The sequence below is a fragment of the Corvus cornix genome, chromosome 4 (assembly GCF_000738735.6).
Source record: "Corvus cornix cornix isolate S_Up_H32 chromosome 4, ASM73873v5, whole genome shotgun sequence".
NCBI lineage: Eukaryota > Metazoa > Chordata > Aves > Passeriformes > Corvidae > Corvus > Corvus cornix.
Window position 1 is genome coordinate 32,376,253 of NC_046334.1, and position 17,821 is coordinate 32,394,073.

The following is a 17,821-nucleotide window of genomic DNA, read 5'->3' on the forward strand; positions in this document are numbered from 1 at the left end:
ATAACTCCTTTGTGATGACTTAACACTGTAAGAACTAAAATATATAAAGTGGTATTAACATTTCCTAAAGTTAAATTAACAGATTAATATTTTACCTTTCCCTAGTCAGAGAAAGCTCAACTAAATTCTCCCCCACCAGTTGTTCACGTTCCTACCTGTCTCAGTTCAAAGAAAAAACCCTGTGCCTTCCTCTGCATGGTCTCCTATGTAACCATATAGTTACAGTCTCCCTAGCCTCATTCTTCATCTCTTGATTCCACTTTTAAGAGCCTCTTCTCGAATCCCTTTTAAATCCCACTTCCCTGCTACTTCCATGAGTAATGTCTTTTAAGGTGCAGAGCTAATTCAGCCTACCTGCACTTTCCCCATCACCTTTACCTGTCTGACCTAACCTGTATGAGCGAAGGTCAGAGTGTGGCTAAGAGTGTATGTTGTTATTTTTACCAGAAAGATTAAAAGTAGAGTACCTACTATGTTACAAAACACATTAAACATACAGATTTTCTGTGATTTTGAGGACAGCTCCAATAACACTTCATGACAGATTTGGATGCAGAAATCTTAGACTTTGGTGCCGTTAGTGAGTGAGACAGATTCAAAGGTGGAAACGACAAGAGAGTAATTGATGCTATTGCATGCCTCAGCTGAGTATTGCTAGGGTCATAAGGATGACATGTTAGTTACTTATATCCCACATTATTAGGCAAATCACATTGATCTGATTATTAATCAATGGAGATGTCATGCCAGCACAGAAGAAGTTGGTGTTTGCAAGAAGATGTGATGGAGCTGCAGTTTTCCTGTGCATTTTTTACTGTGACCAAACAGGTCTATCCCTTTGCTTGCTGTAGGGTTTGTCTGGCAACTCTAAGAGACACAGAAAAGAACTTAAACCCCAAATCATCTGCAAAGCTTTTGGAGCACTCTGATCCCTTGTGAGGCAGCACCACAGGGGAGCAGTCCTGGGGAGTCAGCCCCGGGTTCAAGTTGTGCACCCAAGCTTTGGATGCGATGCACAGAGGCTGTTAGACACCTCCAAAACAGGCTTTACAAAAGCTGACACTATGGTAGCTAAGAGGAAAGGCTGGGGAGAAGGCATTAAGCCTAAACCCCATGGACTTTTACGCTTTGCTCAGGGCCAGACTTGCAGCAAAGCATCTCTGAGGACCTGGCGCCGCATCAGTGCAGAAATTTCTGATACAAAAAAAAAGAGGAGGAAATCCTTCTCATTTTCCCCTGCTCTTCTAATGCCACACAGTGATTAGAGCACTTAAGCTGGATGTCAGAGATCTGCTTTTTACAAATGGCATTAGGATTTGTGTGGCTCTGTACCCTGTAGCAATGTCTTAGTGCCACGGGAAACACCCTGATCTGACTGCCTAAGGCATGCAGGCCTCCAGGGCTTGCCATGACTGAAAGTGGAGAAGAACAGGTGTGGATTTTATGTATGTATTTTTGTCACCAATTCCCTGTGCTGGAGATATAAGTATGTTATAAACATACATATAAGAGTGCTCCATTATGGTTTCAGCCTCAGTGTTGAGAGTCATTGCCTAGGTTTGTAAGATGGAGTAGATTAAGATCAAGATATCACCAAAGGAAAAGTGCAGAAAAAACCGTCTCAGGACCACAGCTAGAAACTAGACTGTGAAAATAGATAAATAAAGAGTCAAGTTTTGACGCTCATTTTGGTGGGGATCTTGTCTGGGGATCTTGGCAGGAATACATGAACAACTGTTACAACTCAAAAAAACACCACCACTTTTATTTGTGCAGGTTTGGGGAGCAAAGATATGATTCACTGTGTACTCCTAATGCAGGAAAACCAAACAATGGAGAGGAGAGTAAGGTGTGAGACACTGACACCCGAGACCCTGGTTTGGGAGATCAGAGTGTGGGGGCACTGAGAACTTGGGGTGGAGACCTTGCTTGAGAGGAGGCATCTGGTAGAAGGCAGAGGTAGAGCAGAAGGCCAGGCTGCTACAGCTGCCAGCAGTCACCCAAGTACAATGAATGATCAGGGTTTAAAACACATTCCTCAGCATCCCAAGCATTTGGAAAGGACTGTATCTGAGCATCTACTCTTAGCCCATCACTAATTAAAACCAAGATGCCTCTTAATAATGTGCTAAAACATTGTCTTTCTCTAGTTATGTCATGATTTTATTGTGGCTGCTTGAGACAGAGAGGCAAGCCTGTAATATGTGTGGATGGGACACAAAACCCAGTGAAGCTGTTTAGGGATGATGATGCCATTTACCACAGCTCTGTTGAGAAGCGCGGTTGCTGTGTGTGCCAGGGGAGTTGAAGCTACATAAACCTGGGCTAAGATAAAGGCTGAGGAAGCCTAATAGTCATAAAAGCTGGTGCCCAGTTTCTTATTAACAGTAAAATGGAGGCAGGACAGGCTCAGTAAGGATGAGAATCAGATATCCATGCTGCTTGGGGAGAGCCTCACTGCACGTGACCTGACTTGCTCCAAACCCTCCAAGTTTGGAGGATGTGTCTTTCTGTTAAAATATCACATGGTGCTTCAGGAGTATTTTCCATCCTGTCAATCTGCAGCCTAAGAAACGACCATGTATCTATGTAGGGTCCTAAAAACTGGAGCCACCTCACTTGTTTTCCTCCAGGCAGAAGAGACCCTTAGCTGAAACGGGCTGTGAACCTGCCCTTGCTGCAGGGAGCCTCACAAGGCTCCGCTTGGGTTCAGTAAAGAAGGGAGGTCATTTTTCCTGGAGGCAGCAGGAACAATGCAACCTCATGGAGAGGATGGCAGCAGAGCAGCCTGGCTACAGAGTGGGATGAGGAGCTGGGAGCACCAGGAAACCCTTGTTTTGGCACAGACAGTGCTGGGAAGAGTTCTGGGATGGCGTCTGCTTTGCCTCTTGGTTCCTCCATCCTTGTGGCATCTGTAGCAGAGATGCACACCATGCCAGTGTATGCAGCTGTAAGGTCCTGGATCCTGGTAATGGCTTTAGGGATTTCCACAACTCACTCCCATCTCAGTTCAGTGTTACCAGCCCAATGCCAGCTTCCTCACCTAAGTGTTCAGATGCTGCAAACTTGGGATGTTGTTTTTTAAGCTGTAAATTTAGGATGTTGTCTGCATTGTATACCTGAGAGCTGCTCCTCATCATTGCTTCCTTTCCTTCATTTCTCCTCCTTGGCATTTAACAGCTTCCCTTTTCAAAACTTCCATGGTGCTGGAGTGATTTTTGGCGCGTGATTCTTGGGGACTGTTCAGTAAAGCTCTCAGCCACCAAAGGTCAGGCATGCCATAGAAATGCCTATTAATAGGTCTTAGGTGCTGGGTGTGTCTAAACCGGCATTTCTTGGAAAGAGAAAGATTTCTTGGAGACCAGTGGCTCTCTGGACTACTGTGAAGGTGCAGGGCCAGGCCGGCATCCATAGGGTGTCCCTACACAACCACACCTCTTGCAAGTGGGGACACAGGGTGCAGGGGGAGAGTTTAAGGAAGAAAATAGCTATTTAGCCACTGCTGCTTGTGGAACGAGGGTGCACTTGCTGTTGACAAGCTGCGCACTCAGCCGGTGCCCTGGGAGTTTGTCTCCTCCAGCCGGTGCCGTCGGCTCCCCGGGGAGCTGGGCAGTCGCAGCATCTTTGCAGGCATGGGCAGCTCTCCCCTTCCAAGGGGCGTCCGGGCGCCTTTATTCCGGCAAACACAGACGTTTAAAATAGGATTTCGTTCAGCCGGCCTAAGTGACGCCAACTCTATGTATAATGCGAGCCTGGGGCCGCCCGAGTGAGGCCCACCTCGGAAAACGCGGAGAACCTGGGCCCGCCCCGGGATGTGCAGGGCCAGCTCCCCCGCGGTGGCCGGACGGCCTGCCCTGTGTCGCGGTGGGCGGCGGGGTGAGCTGAGCCCGGCCCGACCCCTCCGCCCCCCGGCGGCGATGCCCGCCCGGGCCGGGAGCCGGCGCGCCGGGCGGAGGAGGGGACGGGAGGGAGGGGAAGGGAAGGGAGGGCGTGGGCGGCTGCTGCCCCCCCGTCCCCGCCGGCACGTGCCTGCCCGCCCCCGCGGGCCACTGCCGCGCCCCGACGGCCCCGGCATGGACGCGCCCGGCCAGCGGCCCGCCAGCCCCGAGCCGGCCCGGAGGGCGCGGCGGCGGAACGGGGCGCGAGCACCAGCCCGAGCCCGAACCCCAGCCCGGGGGCGCCCATCCAGGAGGAGGAGGAGGCGGTGTACGTGGAGATCTGCGGCTCGCCACAGGGGCCGGAGGAGACCAGCCAGAACCCCGAACTGGCCCCGGCCGGCGGCGCGGAGGGAGCGGCCGGTCCCGCACTGGACAGGGGAGCCGGTGGGACCGGGGATGGCGGCTCGGCGAGCGGCGGACCCCCGGGGGAGGAAGCGGGACCAGCATCCTTGGACCACGGGCGGGATCGCCCTCCTTCCCCGGCGGCGGCCGCGGCGGAATGCGGTGCTGACACCGGCTCCGGGGAAGTCGCCGGGAGCGGCGGGACGCCGGAGGCGGGGGGCTGCCCGGAGTCCTCCTCCTCCTCCTGCCCTTCGCCCGTGACCAAGGCGGACGACTTTCCCGCAATGGGCGACCCGCTGTCGACGGAGGGCAAAACCTCCTCGTCCTCCTTCGGCTACGAAAGCGAAGTGGAGGATGAGGTTGCGGGGCGCAAGGCGACTCCCCCCGGCGCCCCCCCGGGCACCCCTCCCGGCGGCGGCCGCGACGAGGCGCACTATATCAGCACGCAGGAAATCCAGCTGAGCGAGGTGGACCACGACATGGACTTCGACGCGGGGCTGGCCGCCCGCTGGGACTTCGAGGATAACAACGTGATCTACTCCTTCGTTGACTACGCCTCCTTCGGGAGCGACGAGACCCCGGGGGACACGCTGACGGAGGAGGAGGAGAATAGCTGCTACCTTAGCACGACCACCAGCGACCCCAACAACCAGACGGACAGCATCGACAACACCAGCAGCACCGAGATCGTCAGCCTTACCTCCGAACACGACACCCCCGGCGGGGACAAGCGCGCCAGCTCGGGGGAGAGCCGGTCCAAGCAGCCTGGCCGCCCCGGCGGGAGCCCGGGCGCCCAGCTTCTCCTATCAATCAAAGCCGCTTCCCGGGCTATAAATGAGTCTAGCAACGTGCACGGAAAGCAAAACACTGTTTACGCTGCCAAGCATGAAGGCGACATGAGTCTCCGTGTCGCCGCGGCTCCCGACCGCAGTGCGAGTTTAAAACAGGATGCGGTCCGCGACCACGCGAAAAAGTTCATCGCGGTGCCCGCGCGGCTGCAGACGCGGTGCGGGGCCGCCAGGGCAGGGGGAGCACTCGAGCGGCGCCTCCAGCGCCGTCAGCGAGCTAGACGATGCCGACAAAGAGGTGCGAAACCTTACGGCCAGGGCTTTCCGCAGCCTGGCGTACCCCTATTTCGACACCCTGCGCCCCGGCTCCCGCGCCTCCTCCGCCTCCCTGTCCGACAATGCCCTGGGCATCAACCGCTGGTCCACCTACCTGGACCTCAAGTACGGCAGTCTGGGGCCGAGAGCCGAACCCAGCCTGCTGCGCTCCGGCCGCTCGCAGACCAAAGCCCTTGAGTTCGTGGTCAGCAAGCTCGATGGGGAGATCGCCCACGTCGAGACGCCGCAGCGGCTGCGGGCGGGCTCCCGGGTGGTGACCCTGCTGGACCTCGGCGATGCCGCCGAGGCCGGAGAGCCGCCGGCTGCGGAGGGCGGTGGGAAGGGGTCCAACAAGAAGTCCAGGTTCGCCTCCAGCCTCCTCAAAAATGTCATCTCCAAGAAGATGCAGCTGGAGCACGAATTCAAGATGGAGCGGGGCGAGATCACCGACACCTCCTACACCGGGCCAGGCGCGGGCCGGGAGCCGGAGCCCACCGGCGGCGGCGGCGGCAGCGCCGGTCGGGGAGCGGCAGCGGGAGGGTGGCGTGCAGCGGCAGAGCTCCCGGCTCTCGGAGGGCGGCTCGGACTGCACCGCGGCGCCGGCGGAGGATGCGGGCGAGGGCGGGGGGGCCGGTCTCCGGCCTCCAAGGCGTCGACGCCCCGCGAGGGGAACCGCAGCCTGGACCGGGCGCTGTCGGAGGAGCTGTGCGAGGTGAAGCGCAGCGCCTCGGAGGCCATCAAGGCCACCTTCCTCCGCAGCCAGAACAGTGCCTTCAGGTCCTGGAAGGAGCGGGAGGCGGAAAGGAAAGAAGAGAGGGCGCCCGTCGGTAAGCTGAAACTGTCTCCCAAGCACGACTGGCGAGCCGACCTGGGTGAGATTTCTGCCGGCAAGTCCACCAAGATGTCCCGCCTGTTCGTCCCCGCCATTCAGCACACTCCTCGGGAGAAGGAACCCGGCAAGCGGGCCACCAAGTGCTTCGCCGCGGCTGCCGCCGCCTCCTCTCCCGCCGCCGGCTCCGCCGCCACCTCTCCCCCCGCCGCCAAGCCCAAAGCCCCCGAGATCAAGATCAGCCTGGGCAGCCTGCAGCAGCCCCGGGACGCCGCTTTCAGCATCGCCCAGCTGCTGACGCCGCAGATCGCAGGCCGACCGCCGGACGAGGGCAGGGGACAGCCGCTCAAGCCTCTCAAGGCCGGCGAGGGCCCCGACAAAGTGCCGCAGTTCCTGGTGCGCGACGTGAGGGACAGCAAGTACAGAGCCCAGGGCATCCTCCACCAGGTGCGGGACGTGCGGAAACTCATCAAAAGCTCCTACAGCGCTGACTCGGGGGATAACAGCAGCGACAAGGGCAGCGGCACCTCCGAGCAAGGCGGCCCGGAGCAGAAGCCCCGGCAGCAGCTGGTCATCGCCGGTGTCCCCCGGTCCCTCTCCCCCGTGGTCATCACCTGCCAGGCGGTCGGCCACACCGGCACCAAGCCCACCGAGGCGGGGGCCAAGGCGTCGGGCAGGGCGCCCGCCTGCCCCCCGGAGGGCACCGTCCTGGTGCACCGCACCTCGGGCAGGCTTCCAGTGGCCACCATCGCCCCCAACAAGAGCGATGCTCGCCAGCCGGCCGTGCTCAAGATCGTCTCCAAATCCTCCGCGCCCTGGCGGCACCAGCCCCCGCCGCCGCCCGCCGAGAAGGGCCGGGGACCGGAGGAGGACCCGCGAGAGGAAAGCAAGGCAGCGCCGGTGCAGAACGCGCTGGAGAAGCTGACGGCGGCGGTGCGGAGCATGGAGGAGCTATACAGCTTCAACAAGCGCGAGTGGAAGCGCAAGAGCGACCCTCTGCCCATCACCGACAGCCACGTCCTCTCCCTTATCGCCAGCCAGGAGCGGGGCGTCGGGTCCCGACCCGCCGCCGCTGCCGCTCCGCCCCCGCCGCCGCCGGCGGACAAGGCGGAGGAGCCGTCGGGCAAGGGGCCGAGCAGCGAGCGGCTGCCCCGCCGCCCCTCCAACAGCGCCGCCGACAAGGTCTCGGCCAAAGCGGCCGCTTTCGAGAGCTTGGCCCGGCAGCGGCAGCGCGGCCCGCCGGCTCCCCGCGCCCTCCTCACGCTCCGCGGGGCGGGGGGAGCCGCAGCCCCCGCGCCGGCCAAGCCCCCTCCGAGGGCGGCCTGCGGGGCCCGGCACCGCCGCGCTCCCCTCGGCTGCCCGCGGGCGGCGGCGGCGATGCGGAGCGCGGCCCCGACTGCGGAAACTATCTGTCCCTGCCGCTGAAGGCGGCCACCGAGCCCGGCTCCCCCCCGTCCCCGGGGGCGGCGGCGGGCGGCGGCGTCCGCCCCAGCCCGGTGTCGGCGGCGGCGTCGGCGGCGGCGCTGTGCAGCCTGCAGCCCTTCGGCACGGCCAAGCCCTCCGGCAGCCCCAGACCGCCGCCCGGACCCCCACCCGCCGAAGAGCCCCCCGCCGCCGCCCCGCCGCCTGCCGAGGGCCCGCCCGCTGCCCTGTACCGCCCGCCGCTGCCCTTCGCCGCCCTGCCGGGCGCCGCGCCGCCGCCGCTGCTCTGCTTCTCGCCCTCCGTGCCCGCCGCGGCTACAGCGGCCGAGCCCTTCCCGCAGACGCAGCGCAAGGTGCTGCTGGACGTGAGCACCGGGCAGTACTACTGGTGGACACGCCTGTGCAGCAGCCCCTCAAGCGGCGCCTCTTCGACCCCGAGACCGGGCAGTACGTGGAGGTGCCGGTGCCCCAGCAGCCGGCCGTCGCTCCCGTCCCGCTGCCTCTCTCGCCCCTTGCTCTCAATGCCGGCGCCTATGGCGCCACTTACATGCTCTACCCCGGGCTCCTGCCCGCCGCCACCGTGCTGCCCTCCGGTGCCCTGCAGCAGCCGCTGTCCCACCCGGGCAGCGATGGCAGTGCCCCGGCAGAGCCTGGCAGTCCCGCCGCGCCAGAGGCAGCTTTTGCCGAGAGTCCCTACTACGTTGCTACCAGCAAGGGCCCGCCGCCGCCGCGGCACGGGGCAGCCGAGGCGAAGCCGGTCATCAGCATCACAGCGCCGGCCACCGGCCCGCGGATCGTCGCGCCGCCCTCCTTCGACGGCACCACCATGCGCTTCGTGGTGGAGCACCGGTGAAGAGCGCGGGTGAGTAGGTGCTGCCTGGCCGGCACGGCAGTCACCGGTGATGGGTCAGGGCAGACCGGGTTAATGGCCAAATGACAGTGGTGCCACAGCTTCTTCTCAGGGGAGAGAGGGTCGACAAAGGGGCCCTCACCAGGATGTAAAATACAGATAGAACACACAGATAGAATAGAGTTAGGCACACCCGTGGGAGCAGTATTCCTTAGAGCTTCTTTATTTTTGCAGTTTCAGAGAAGCACACCGTAGCTGCTCATCACACAGCCTGTATTTGTGCAGCCCCATGGCTGGGGCACCTCCCTTTGCTCCCGACGCTGGGAGTGTGGTTGGGCATCTCTGTCTGGATCCATCATCTGGACCCATCTTGCAAGCCATGGAAGAGCCCCTTCACCCTGGCAACATACCCTCCTCTTGTCTCACCTCTCACCTCTTCCTCCCAAGGGGAGGTGAGCACCTCTCTCCCCTGAACCTGTTTCTCCCCTCCCTCAAGAAGAGTGGGAGAGGGGTCTGATGGAAGCAAGCCCATACTTTGGGTCCTTTTTGTTAGTGGGGTGAGGGAGCAGGATGCATGTAGCAGTCCCTGGTGTGCTCTCCTGGAACCATGGGGCTGCTGGCAGGGGCAGAGGTACCCACAGCTGCCTGTGCTGCAGGAAGGCTCCCAGGGGCACTGCTGCAAAGCACAGTTTTACACAGCAGCTCCAAGCTTGGAGTGCCATTGTCCTGACAGTGTCCAGTTACCTGGGGCTGTAACCCTCCAAATTCAGGGATGTGTGTGCAGGGGCACTGAGTACCTATCCTGGAGCAAGGAGGAGAGCACAGGACTGGGCATACAGCATGCAGTGAAACAAGTGTGGTGCAGTATGTCTTGTGCAAAATAACCAAGGAACGATGACATTTCATTTTGAAAGACCTGAAATATTACAAAAGTGCCTTGAGGATTGGTGTCACTGCTCCTTCTGCCTCTTGCATTAGAATGCATGGCTCATCTTTACCGCGTGCAGAGCTGCCCAATCTATTGCTTACCAAAGACTCGCAGAGTTGGTTTTTTGGTGTATGTGAAAGGGCAAAGAGAAAGAGTCGAAGAGTGGCAACAGTCAGAGGTTTGGGTTTGTCACCAGTTTGCACTGAGCTTTGTCCAGCTGCATGCTTGAGGGTAAATTTTGTCTGCCAGCTCTTGGGTTATTTATTTTGTTTTAATATTTTTTCAGTTTGCATCATTACTACTGCATAGTAGATTATTTGTTGAATGAAACCTTGTCAATGGGATTTATGCACTTACTTCTCTGTTTGTAAATATTTTATCTTGAAAGTTCCATTATTTTATCGTGGCTGTGGATGAAGTTGTTTTCATTGGGCCTCATGGGTCACTCAGGACAGGCAACATGCCAGTTTAACTTGAGCTCTGCTGTGCTACTTGAGTTCATCTTGCCAGTAAAGTCTTCATAGAGAATCTAGATAAAATTGCAAAAAGTAGTTGATGATTTTTCATTTGGTCTGGAGGCTGAGTTGAGACTGCTAGCAGAAGGGATTTGCTAGATTTCAGATTAGAGACTTGACGTTTTTGAAAAGGCGGAGTATATAATAGTTGTATTTGTAACAGTAGCTATTTAAACAAAAACCTCTAGCTTTTCTTGTACCACTCTTTAAAAGTGAAAACCATCATATTTCCTGGTGTGCCTTGCCCCTCCTAGAGGGTTATCCTGTTATCACATACTTAGCTTGCCTTCGGTGCCTGGGGAAGCAGGTGATGCTCTCAGCAAATTGCTCTTTCTCACTGGTGAAGTTAAAACAGAAGCTCCGCTTGGTTGTGCTGTGTCAGAGCTCTACCACTACAAAACTGTGTGAAAGCTGCCCCAAAAGACTGGTGATGTAAAAACATGCATACTCAGTACAGAAGGTCATTCAGCAGCGTGCAGGCTTTAGTTTAATTTTACCATTCTTTTAATGTTTGAACATGCTGAGGTGCTCGTTGTCTAATGCAGACAGGGATGCGCCCTCCGGGCTGTCTCGGACCTGCTGAGGGAGGTGTCCTGCTGCTGGACAATGGATGTACTTTTTTTTCCTTGACCTGTTCTGGCAGTCTTAAATAATTTTAACTGCATGGTGCAGGATGTATTTAACTAGTCATTGGACTCATCTATCTTCTCTTTCAGTGGAAAAGTAGGTATATGCCAGAGGGGAATCACATCTATAGCCTTCTTCTTCCTGTTATTTTCATTTACCTACTTAACTTTCATGTCCCTGTGGATAATTTTTCCTCTTCTCTCTTTTATTATCTACTTTGTCTTTTGCTTTCCATTATTTTCCTCTATCTCTTTTGTCATTCCATTCCTAATGAAAAAGATTTGTTTGCTTGGGGTGGTGTTTTTCCCCTAACAAGAACAGCAGTATAATTTCATGTGAATCGAAGGGTGAATTGTTATTAACTTTTTTAATTCCAGCTGCTATCACATCAGACCAGGGTTTTTTTGGTTTCAGCAATGCTGTGCAGATCCTAAAATGGATTTTAAACCAGCCAGATTTCATCCTTTGAGTGTGGGAGTTGAATAAAGCACTGTCCCTTCAGGTCTTTGTTTTTTTACTAGGCAAAAGGAGCTGAATGAATTCTCTTTTTCTCCACGCCTGAATTTCTTTCTGCACTGCACATGCTGTCTTCTTCCCTTCTTTGCTCTATTTCTTTCACATCTTCATTCACAAACTGTATCACTGTGTTAAGGACTGCTCCATCTTGGTCTCTGTCACCTCTGGGGGGTCAGTGTGACTTGAATCTTTGGTGATGGTGTGATGCCCGTGGTGGTGTTGGCACCAAATCCTCTGCACATCTACTGCTCTTCCAGCACTTCCTTTTGTATCTGGTGCTCTTTTCTGCACAATCATTGGGATTAAATGGATGTTCTGACAAGATCCAAGCTGCCATTTCTGAACTATTCTTAAGTTTTTGATATGCAGAAAATAGTAGAAAATATGTGCACGTTTCTGGGCAATATCATATGGTTGCTTCTCTTCCTGCTCTGCTTCACTCACCATAGATGGGGGAGCTTTAGCAACATCGTTCTTGCCTGCTGCACTTCTTTCTTGATACAGGAAAGAAGTGATGCTAATTCTCAGTTCAAATAAACTTGCATCCAAGCCTAGACGGCACCAACACGTAGTGAGTGGACTGCCTGACAGCAGCTCATTCCCAGCAGAAATGACTGAAAATGCATTTTTAACTTTTTTATCTATTACCACATTATACTCTGTGGAGTTGCTGCCTTGTGTTAGTGTAGTGGGTTGGTCCAAAATACTCATTACTATTTCTGAGGAAAGAACAGGTAGCAAAGTAGAAAGCAACTGTAGTAAATTGTACTGCCAATATTAGAAGGGTATTTTTTACTGTTTTGTTTAAACATGAGCATAAACACCTTATAGTTACAGGATCATATACACCAATATACGTATTAGCTGTGTTTTCTTCCTAATTGCTATCAGATAATCTATGCCTGCCTTTAAAAATTATTTGTGAATAGCATATAAAAATTATTTTAAAGGCTCATAAATGGATATTTTTAAACTTTGTTTTAACTGTTCCCTGTTCAGCAGGATGTATGTTCTACATTACTAAGTCAAGAAGTCAACTTACAGTGTAAGATGCAGTACAAAGGATTTACTTTTGCTGATGCCTTTGCTGAGAATTTAGTAAAGAATTTATCCAGTTTTAGTGGGAAATACTGGAATATTCCTAGAACCAAATAGGCTTCAACATTTGATCTAGTAAGTCAGTCTACAAATGGAAATAAGCATGCCCTTGTGTTCAAAACTGAGGCTACTTAGGAAACGTTTCAATAGTGCTTAGCCTTGATACCAGTAAAAGTTAATGGTGAGTTTAATGACTCCTCCTGCCCACGATGATTTCCTGAGCCAGTATTTAAGTCTTAACTCCACGAATCTTGGAGCATGTGGGTAGGGGTTGTTTCCCTTTTCCTGACATACTCCATGCTGGATGCTGTGTTGGTGAGGAAAGTGCCCAGCTCTTTAACTGAGCGGATGCATCGCTCAAATCCTGCTTAGGTCACATTGCCTTCTTCCCACCTAGGTCCGTGGGGTTCCCCAGGACCAGTCTGCTGGGAGCTGTGGGGTTGTAAGGCACAGCATGTTCCACACCTTGAGCAGAAAGGATGGGTTCTGCTCAAAAAAACAGGGCTTCCCGACCACTGACTCATTTTAAGAAGTTGGGTGCTGTTGTCTGATTGTTGGCAGTAGCTTAGGACATGAGTAGCAACAATAGTGTGATGACAAAGGAGGTATTTATGCACTTCTCCAGAGGAGTAGAGGTTGTTCAGATTGTTGTGGCAGCTCTCTAACAATCTGTATTAATGATGCCTTTCTGGTTTTGTTTGTTTGTTTTTCCACAGGGATAAGGAAGAAGAATTATGCTTCTTTAATTTGAAATACACTTTTTAACTCTTCAACATTAATCCTAAAAACTGCTTCTACAGTTTTCTCAAGTGTTTTGCTTCATACAAAACAAGCATGTAAGTTTCTTGTTTTCCCCTAAATGCCCCCCTGTTTTGGAGTATGCCTACATTTAATTATGTGAGCAACACTAAATTACTGCAGTATTTTGTGCAAAGTTGTTTTTGTACTGAAGCTGATCTGCAGGCTTTAGACATTGCCTCTGTGCTGGTAGCCAGTGGTAGTGATGCCACTACAGCTGTTTGTAAAATGCAGGGTGTAAGTGCAGCAGTGTTGCAGTGTGGATCTACACACAGCTTCATTCAGGTCCCCGGAGCGTGTTGTGATGATTCAGTGCAGCCCTGCAGCTCTTCAAAAATAAAGCCCTCAGCTCTCTCCTACTGCAGTAAATGAGGGTCTTCCATATAGGTTTTAGTCACAATTTGCAATCAGATGGTTTTTTGTACTCTGTACTTCTCACTTGGAATTGCAAATGAAGAGAGCTGTAGTGTTAAATTTATCTTTAGTGTTTGTTTTTTGGCATGGTTCAAAACAAACTGTGTAAATGTCAGAAAACACATTTGATTGCTTTCATTTTTTGTTTGCTCCTCTGTACTGCATTGAACATCACAAGTTGCCTTAATTATGACAGTGTTTAAGTACTGGGAAACCAGAAATTGAATGTAATATTTTAAAATCCTGGTTCTAAAGGAGAGAGCAGCATTTATTTTTCTTTAAGACTGCTGTCTATTCTTCCTTAAATTGCAACATTGTTGAAAACAATGCCCTGTGAGAGGAATTTTTTAATGTTACAGCCTCAATAGTACTTAGTTGTTTCTTTAGCTGTTGTTTGACAGGTTTATCTGAGGGCTACAATTACAATTTGCTAAGAAAATATTTATCTTTTGAGCAAAAAAATATAAAATAAGATTAGCGAAATTGCAGTGATTTGTATGTCCAACTCTGCTCAATCTGATTGTTTTGTTACCAGTAACTAGTGTGTCTCAGCAAAAGAGAATTATTATGACAGTAAAACTAAAATACAATAGTCTGTTCACTGCCCAAAATTTCAGTTCAGTGAAGCACTTTGGGAAGCACATAAATGTAAGAGCAAACCTAAATTATATAACGTAAAGCTTTCTTGAGGTAACAGATTAGAATTTTAAAGTCTAAATGCAAAACTCAAAAGTCTATACTTAAGCAATTTGCCCACAGGCAGGATTTTCCACCACCTGTTCTTGAGGTTTCCTGCAGCTGGGGAAGTTTCAGTGTTTCCCATTTCTAAAATAAGCCCTGGGTTTTCATTTTCCTGAGTAACTCACAAGGTGTGGGAAACTCAGGTAGAACTGTCTTTAACCATATGTGTGAGATAGTATTTCAGTGCAATTTATTTGTTTACAGGCACAAATTGTAATTGCCCTCAGGATGAAATGCACTGCAAGCATGCAGATAGCGAGTGATTTCTCATGTATCTCCTCACTCATTTTCATCATTGTGAAAATCCAATGAATATTCTAACCCTTTTCAAAGAGCTTGGTGTGCCCAGCTAGAGCACATACCATCTAAGGCTAATCCCTGTGCTCTTCAGCTGTACACTCTGCATTACAAGCTTTAACTTCCCACTGGGATTCGGGCTCACTGCCTCTTAAAGGAAATGATGCTTCTCCACCTTTCTCATGACCGATAAGCCCATAGGTGTTGTGATTAGAGTATCAGTGTTAAACAGAACAGTACTTGGGACTGCAGGACAGTGCAGGTACCAGAGTAGATGGTCCCCTGTGACACACACGTGTGCAAGACGTCCAGTATAATACTAGCATCCCTGTTCCAAAATGTTCCTGTCCTACCTTTTCCTATATCGGTGCTCGGAGCAGAGTTTCACATTGCAGTTTACAAGATATAGGTTTGCACACACAACCTCAGGTTTACAGTTTCACCCGGTGTACTTGAAAGGAAAAAAAAAAATGCATAGAAAGCAAGTGCCCAGGATTTCAACATGTATTTGTTGGAGGAAAATTTTGCAGGTTTTTTTTTTTTCCCATTGTCTGTGGAGATGAAAGCAATAAAATGAGGGAATACCAACAGCTATTTATTTTCTCAGGGGAGATTACTTCAGTGGAATGTGTCAATCCTAATGTCAAACAGTGTTTACTTGATTTTGTCTGTTACTAAAGAGACTTCATGTTTGCATCAAGGGGTCAGTTTTGCAAGGTGCTTCTCTTCGCAGACCTAGCAAAGCCTTCACATGCATCTCCAACTTCAGATATCTTCAGATTCCTGGGGACTTCAGTGGAAGGATTTTTTCCTTCCCCCATCTATGCAAAGCTTTGCTGAACTCATCCCAGAGTGCTGAGTGCCTTGCAGACCCGAGCACCATGTTCTTCACTTTAGAGAACCCGAGCTCTGGGCTTGAGTCAAGCCGGACTCAGCAGATAATGCCACAAAAGGTCACCAGAAGAAAGCTCTGGTAATATGGTGCTCCTCCATGTATACCCAGTGGTGAATTTCTCCAGTGGATGGGGTGATGTGTAACCACATATCTTGGATTAGAGTCAAGCCCTCCATGTCAGGGCTCACAAGCTGCTAGTATTATATGTTTCACGGTGCAGTCATAGTATGTTACAGCTGAAATTCACCCCATGTGCAAAGCAAGACAAAACCCTGTGCACCACTCACGTTCCCTCCCAGCCCTGCTGTCAGGGTTTGAGGGCTGCACCAGCAAACTGTCCATGCATTTTAGGTCAGGATCCAATTAAAAGTTTGAGTAGGACTGGAGTGATGCACCAGAATGTTGTTCTGGTCTTTTGCAACAGGGTTGGTTTCACTCAGTATCAAATTTAGCCCTTGGTGAATCAACTGGTGAATGATTTGAAATGTATTTATGGGTTGTGTGGGGTGTTCTTCCCCCTTGTCTGTATTCAAAGCTACCTTTATTCTTTAGTGTTGATGGCCAAAGTGTCATTCCTTACGCTTATATATTGCCATTAACTTGTGGCTACCCGAGAACACGTACTTCAAAAATGCTTGTGCTTTTTTTTCACCTATTTCCTTTTTTTTTTTAATTTCTTCTTTATTTTCCCCCGCCCCTTTCTTTTTCCTCTCATTTTTAAAAGGAGTGGGTTAGTTATCGGTGTAAAGATATTGAAAAGTGCAAATGTGAAGTAAGGATAATGATTGTTAAGAGGATGTGGGTGGTATGTCTGATGAGAGAGGGGTGGGCTGTAAGGCAAAGGGGAAACTGCTGTGAACGCATCGTGTTGATGATTGTTGCCTGTGGAGGAAGAATTAAGAAAAAGAAGATGTATAACTGGAGAGAAATGGACTCTTTGACCTGCTCTCATTGTAGACAACACTGTGGCAAGTGTGTGGCTGAAACCCAAAGTGATCCCGCTGCAGGATGCCGTGGGCCTGGGATTGAAGGACAGCAGAGTCGCTCCGGGAATTGCACAGTGGGAACACTTCAGTGCATCACAGCCATGTGAGAACAGACTGTCTGAAACCTCCAAGTACCAAAGTTTGTAACTGAATGAGTTGGCATTTGTATTATGTTGGGGTTTGTTTTTTTTCTCGAATGTTATGATAAATAAAATGTATTTTTCAGTAAAAGATACACTGCAAGTAAGCCTGCAGTCCTGCTTGGTTGTATATTTGCAAAGTTACCTTGGCTGTTGTGCAGAACAAGTGAAAACAGAGGCATTACTTGGTTCAACACATGAACAGCAACAGAAGAAAGGATTTCACCACAGAGCAGATCAAAAATCCCGCACTCAAGAGTCTCCCTGAGTTTGTCCCAGTATTGAAAGTCTGCTTCTGACCTGATCTCTATTCTTTCCTCTTAGGACAAAGAGAAGTTGGAATTGCTTATTTTTTTATACCCAAGTATATCTTAAATGAAGAAAGAACTCCCCAGTTCAGTGAACTAACTTTGACTGGTGTATGGGTCTGGGTATCCAAAGAGCTGCATCTTTGTTTGTTGTAAGATACTCAAGAGAGAGCAATTGGTGGGGTGAATAACTTTTTTCTGCTGACTCTCTCTGTTATTTTCATTGCCTAATGTTGCAGTGCAAGCAAAGATAAGATGACTTTATTAGTGGATAGCAATATTGCTTGAGTTATTACTAGGAAAAAACTTCTGCTGCTTTAATGTATTCCTTCTACCTTCATGGAGATTGAGAACATTTCTGTTGTTAAGTCCAAGTGTTTAAAAAAGCATGAGTCAAACACCAAAAAATCCCAGAACAGACTTGAAAACTAAATTATTACTTTTGCAGTTTAAAAGAACACTTTTGCTTCTCAGTTTTCAGTATGTAAGGGGCACATAATGATCTCCCTCTTAATCATGTGCCCAAGATACTTAAAGGAAAACTGATTCCCACCTCATTATTTATCTACAAGTAATACAATATGTAGACATCTGCTGTGAATTTGCCTTATCATTTCGAGACACGGCTACATGATCTTCCCATCTTGCTGGAAACACAAGTTCACTGGTAAAACAGTGGTTGGTGTTTGCGACTTTCTCCCTCTCTTTCCAGATTCGTTGGAATTTGTACCTCAGCACTGCATCCACAATAGATGTCATTGGTGGCTTCACTGCTAATGTCTAGCCAGTGATTCCCATACAGAGGCACATGTGGCAGCCCCAAAAGACTTAAGATTGGAATGAGAACAGATGTTGAAGGGAAGAATGGGGAAGGTGGGGGAATGAACTGGGAAGAGCGCAGCCACACAGGCTTAGCTGAACAGGAGAAAGCTGAGTAACCTCAGCAGATGAAGGCAAAACAGACACAAACTAACAGTGGGTGTGTAGAGCAGAGAGAAAGGCCTTGGATCACTTTGCTCAAATTAGAGAAGTCTGAAATTGCAAAGGGACCTGGGGTTGTGAACCAGAAAATTT

The 17,821-nt window shown here is 51.1% G+C and overlaps 1 protein-coding gene across 1 annotated transcript; it reads left to right on the forward strand.

The window, feature by feature from the left end:
* Positions 1-2,869: 2,869 nt before the first annotated feature.
* On the forward strand, positions 2,870-16,553 carry C4H4orf54 (chromosome 4 C4orf54 homolog). The gene is given in 8 exon segments (XM_039551578.1): positions 2,870-2,968; positions 3,887-5,307; positions 5,309-5,897; positions 5,899-6,004; positions 6,007-7,532; positions 7,640-8,018; positions 8,021-8,496; positions 12,885-16,553. Coding segments are annotated over 7 exon segments (4,587 nt in total). The 3' UTR covers positions 8,488-8,496; positions 12,885-16,553.
* The last annotated feature ends 1,268 nt before the right edge of the window (positions 16,554-17,821 follow it).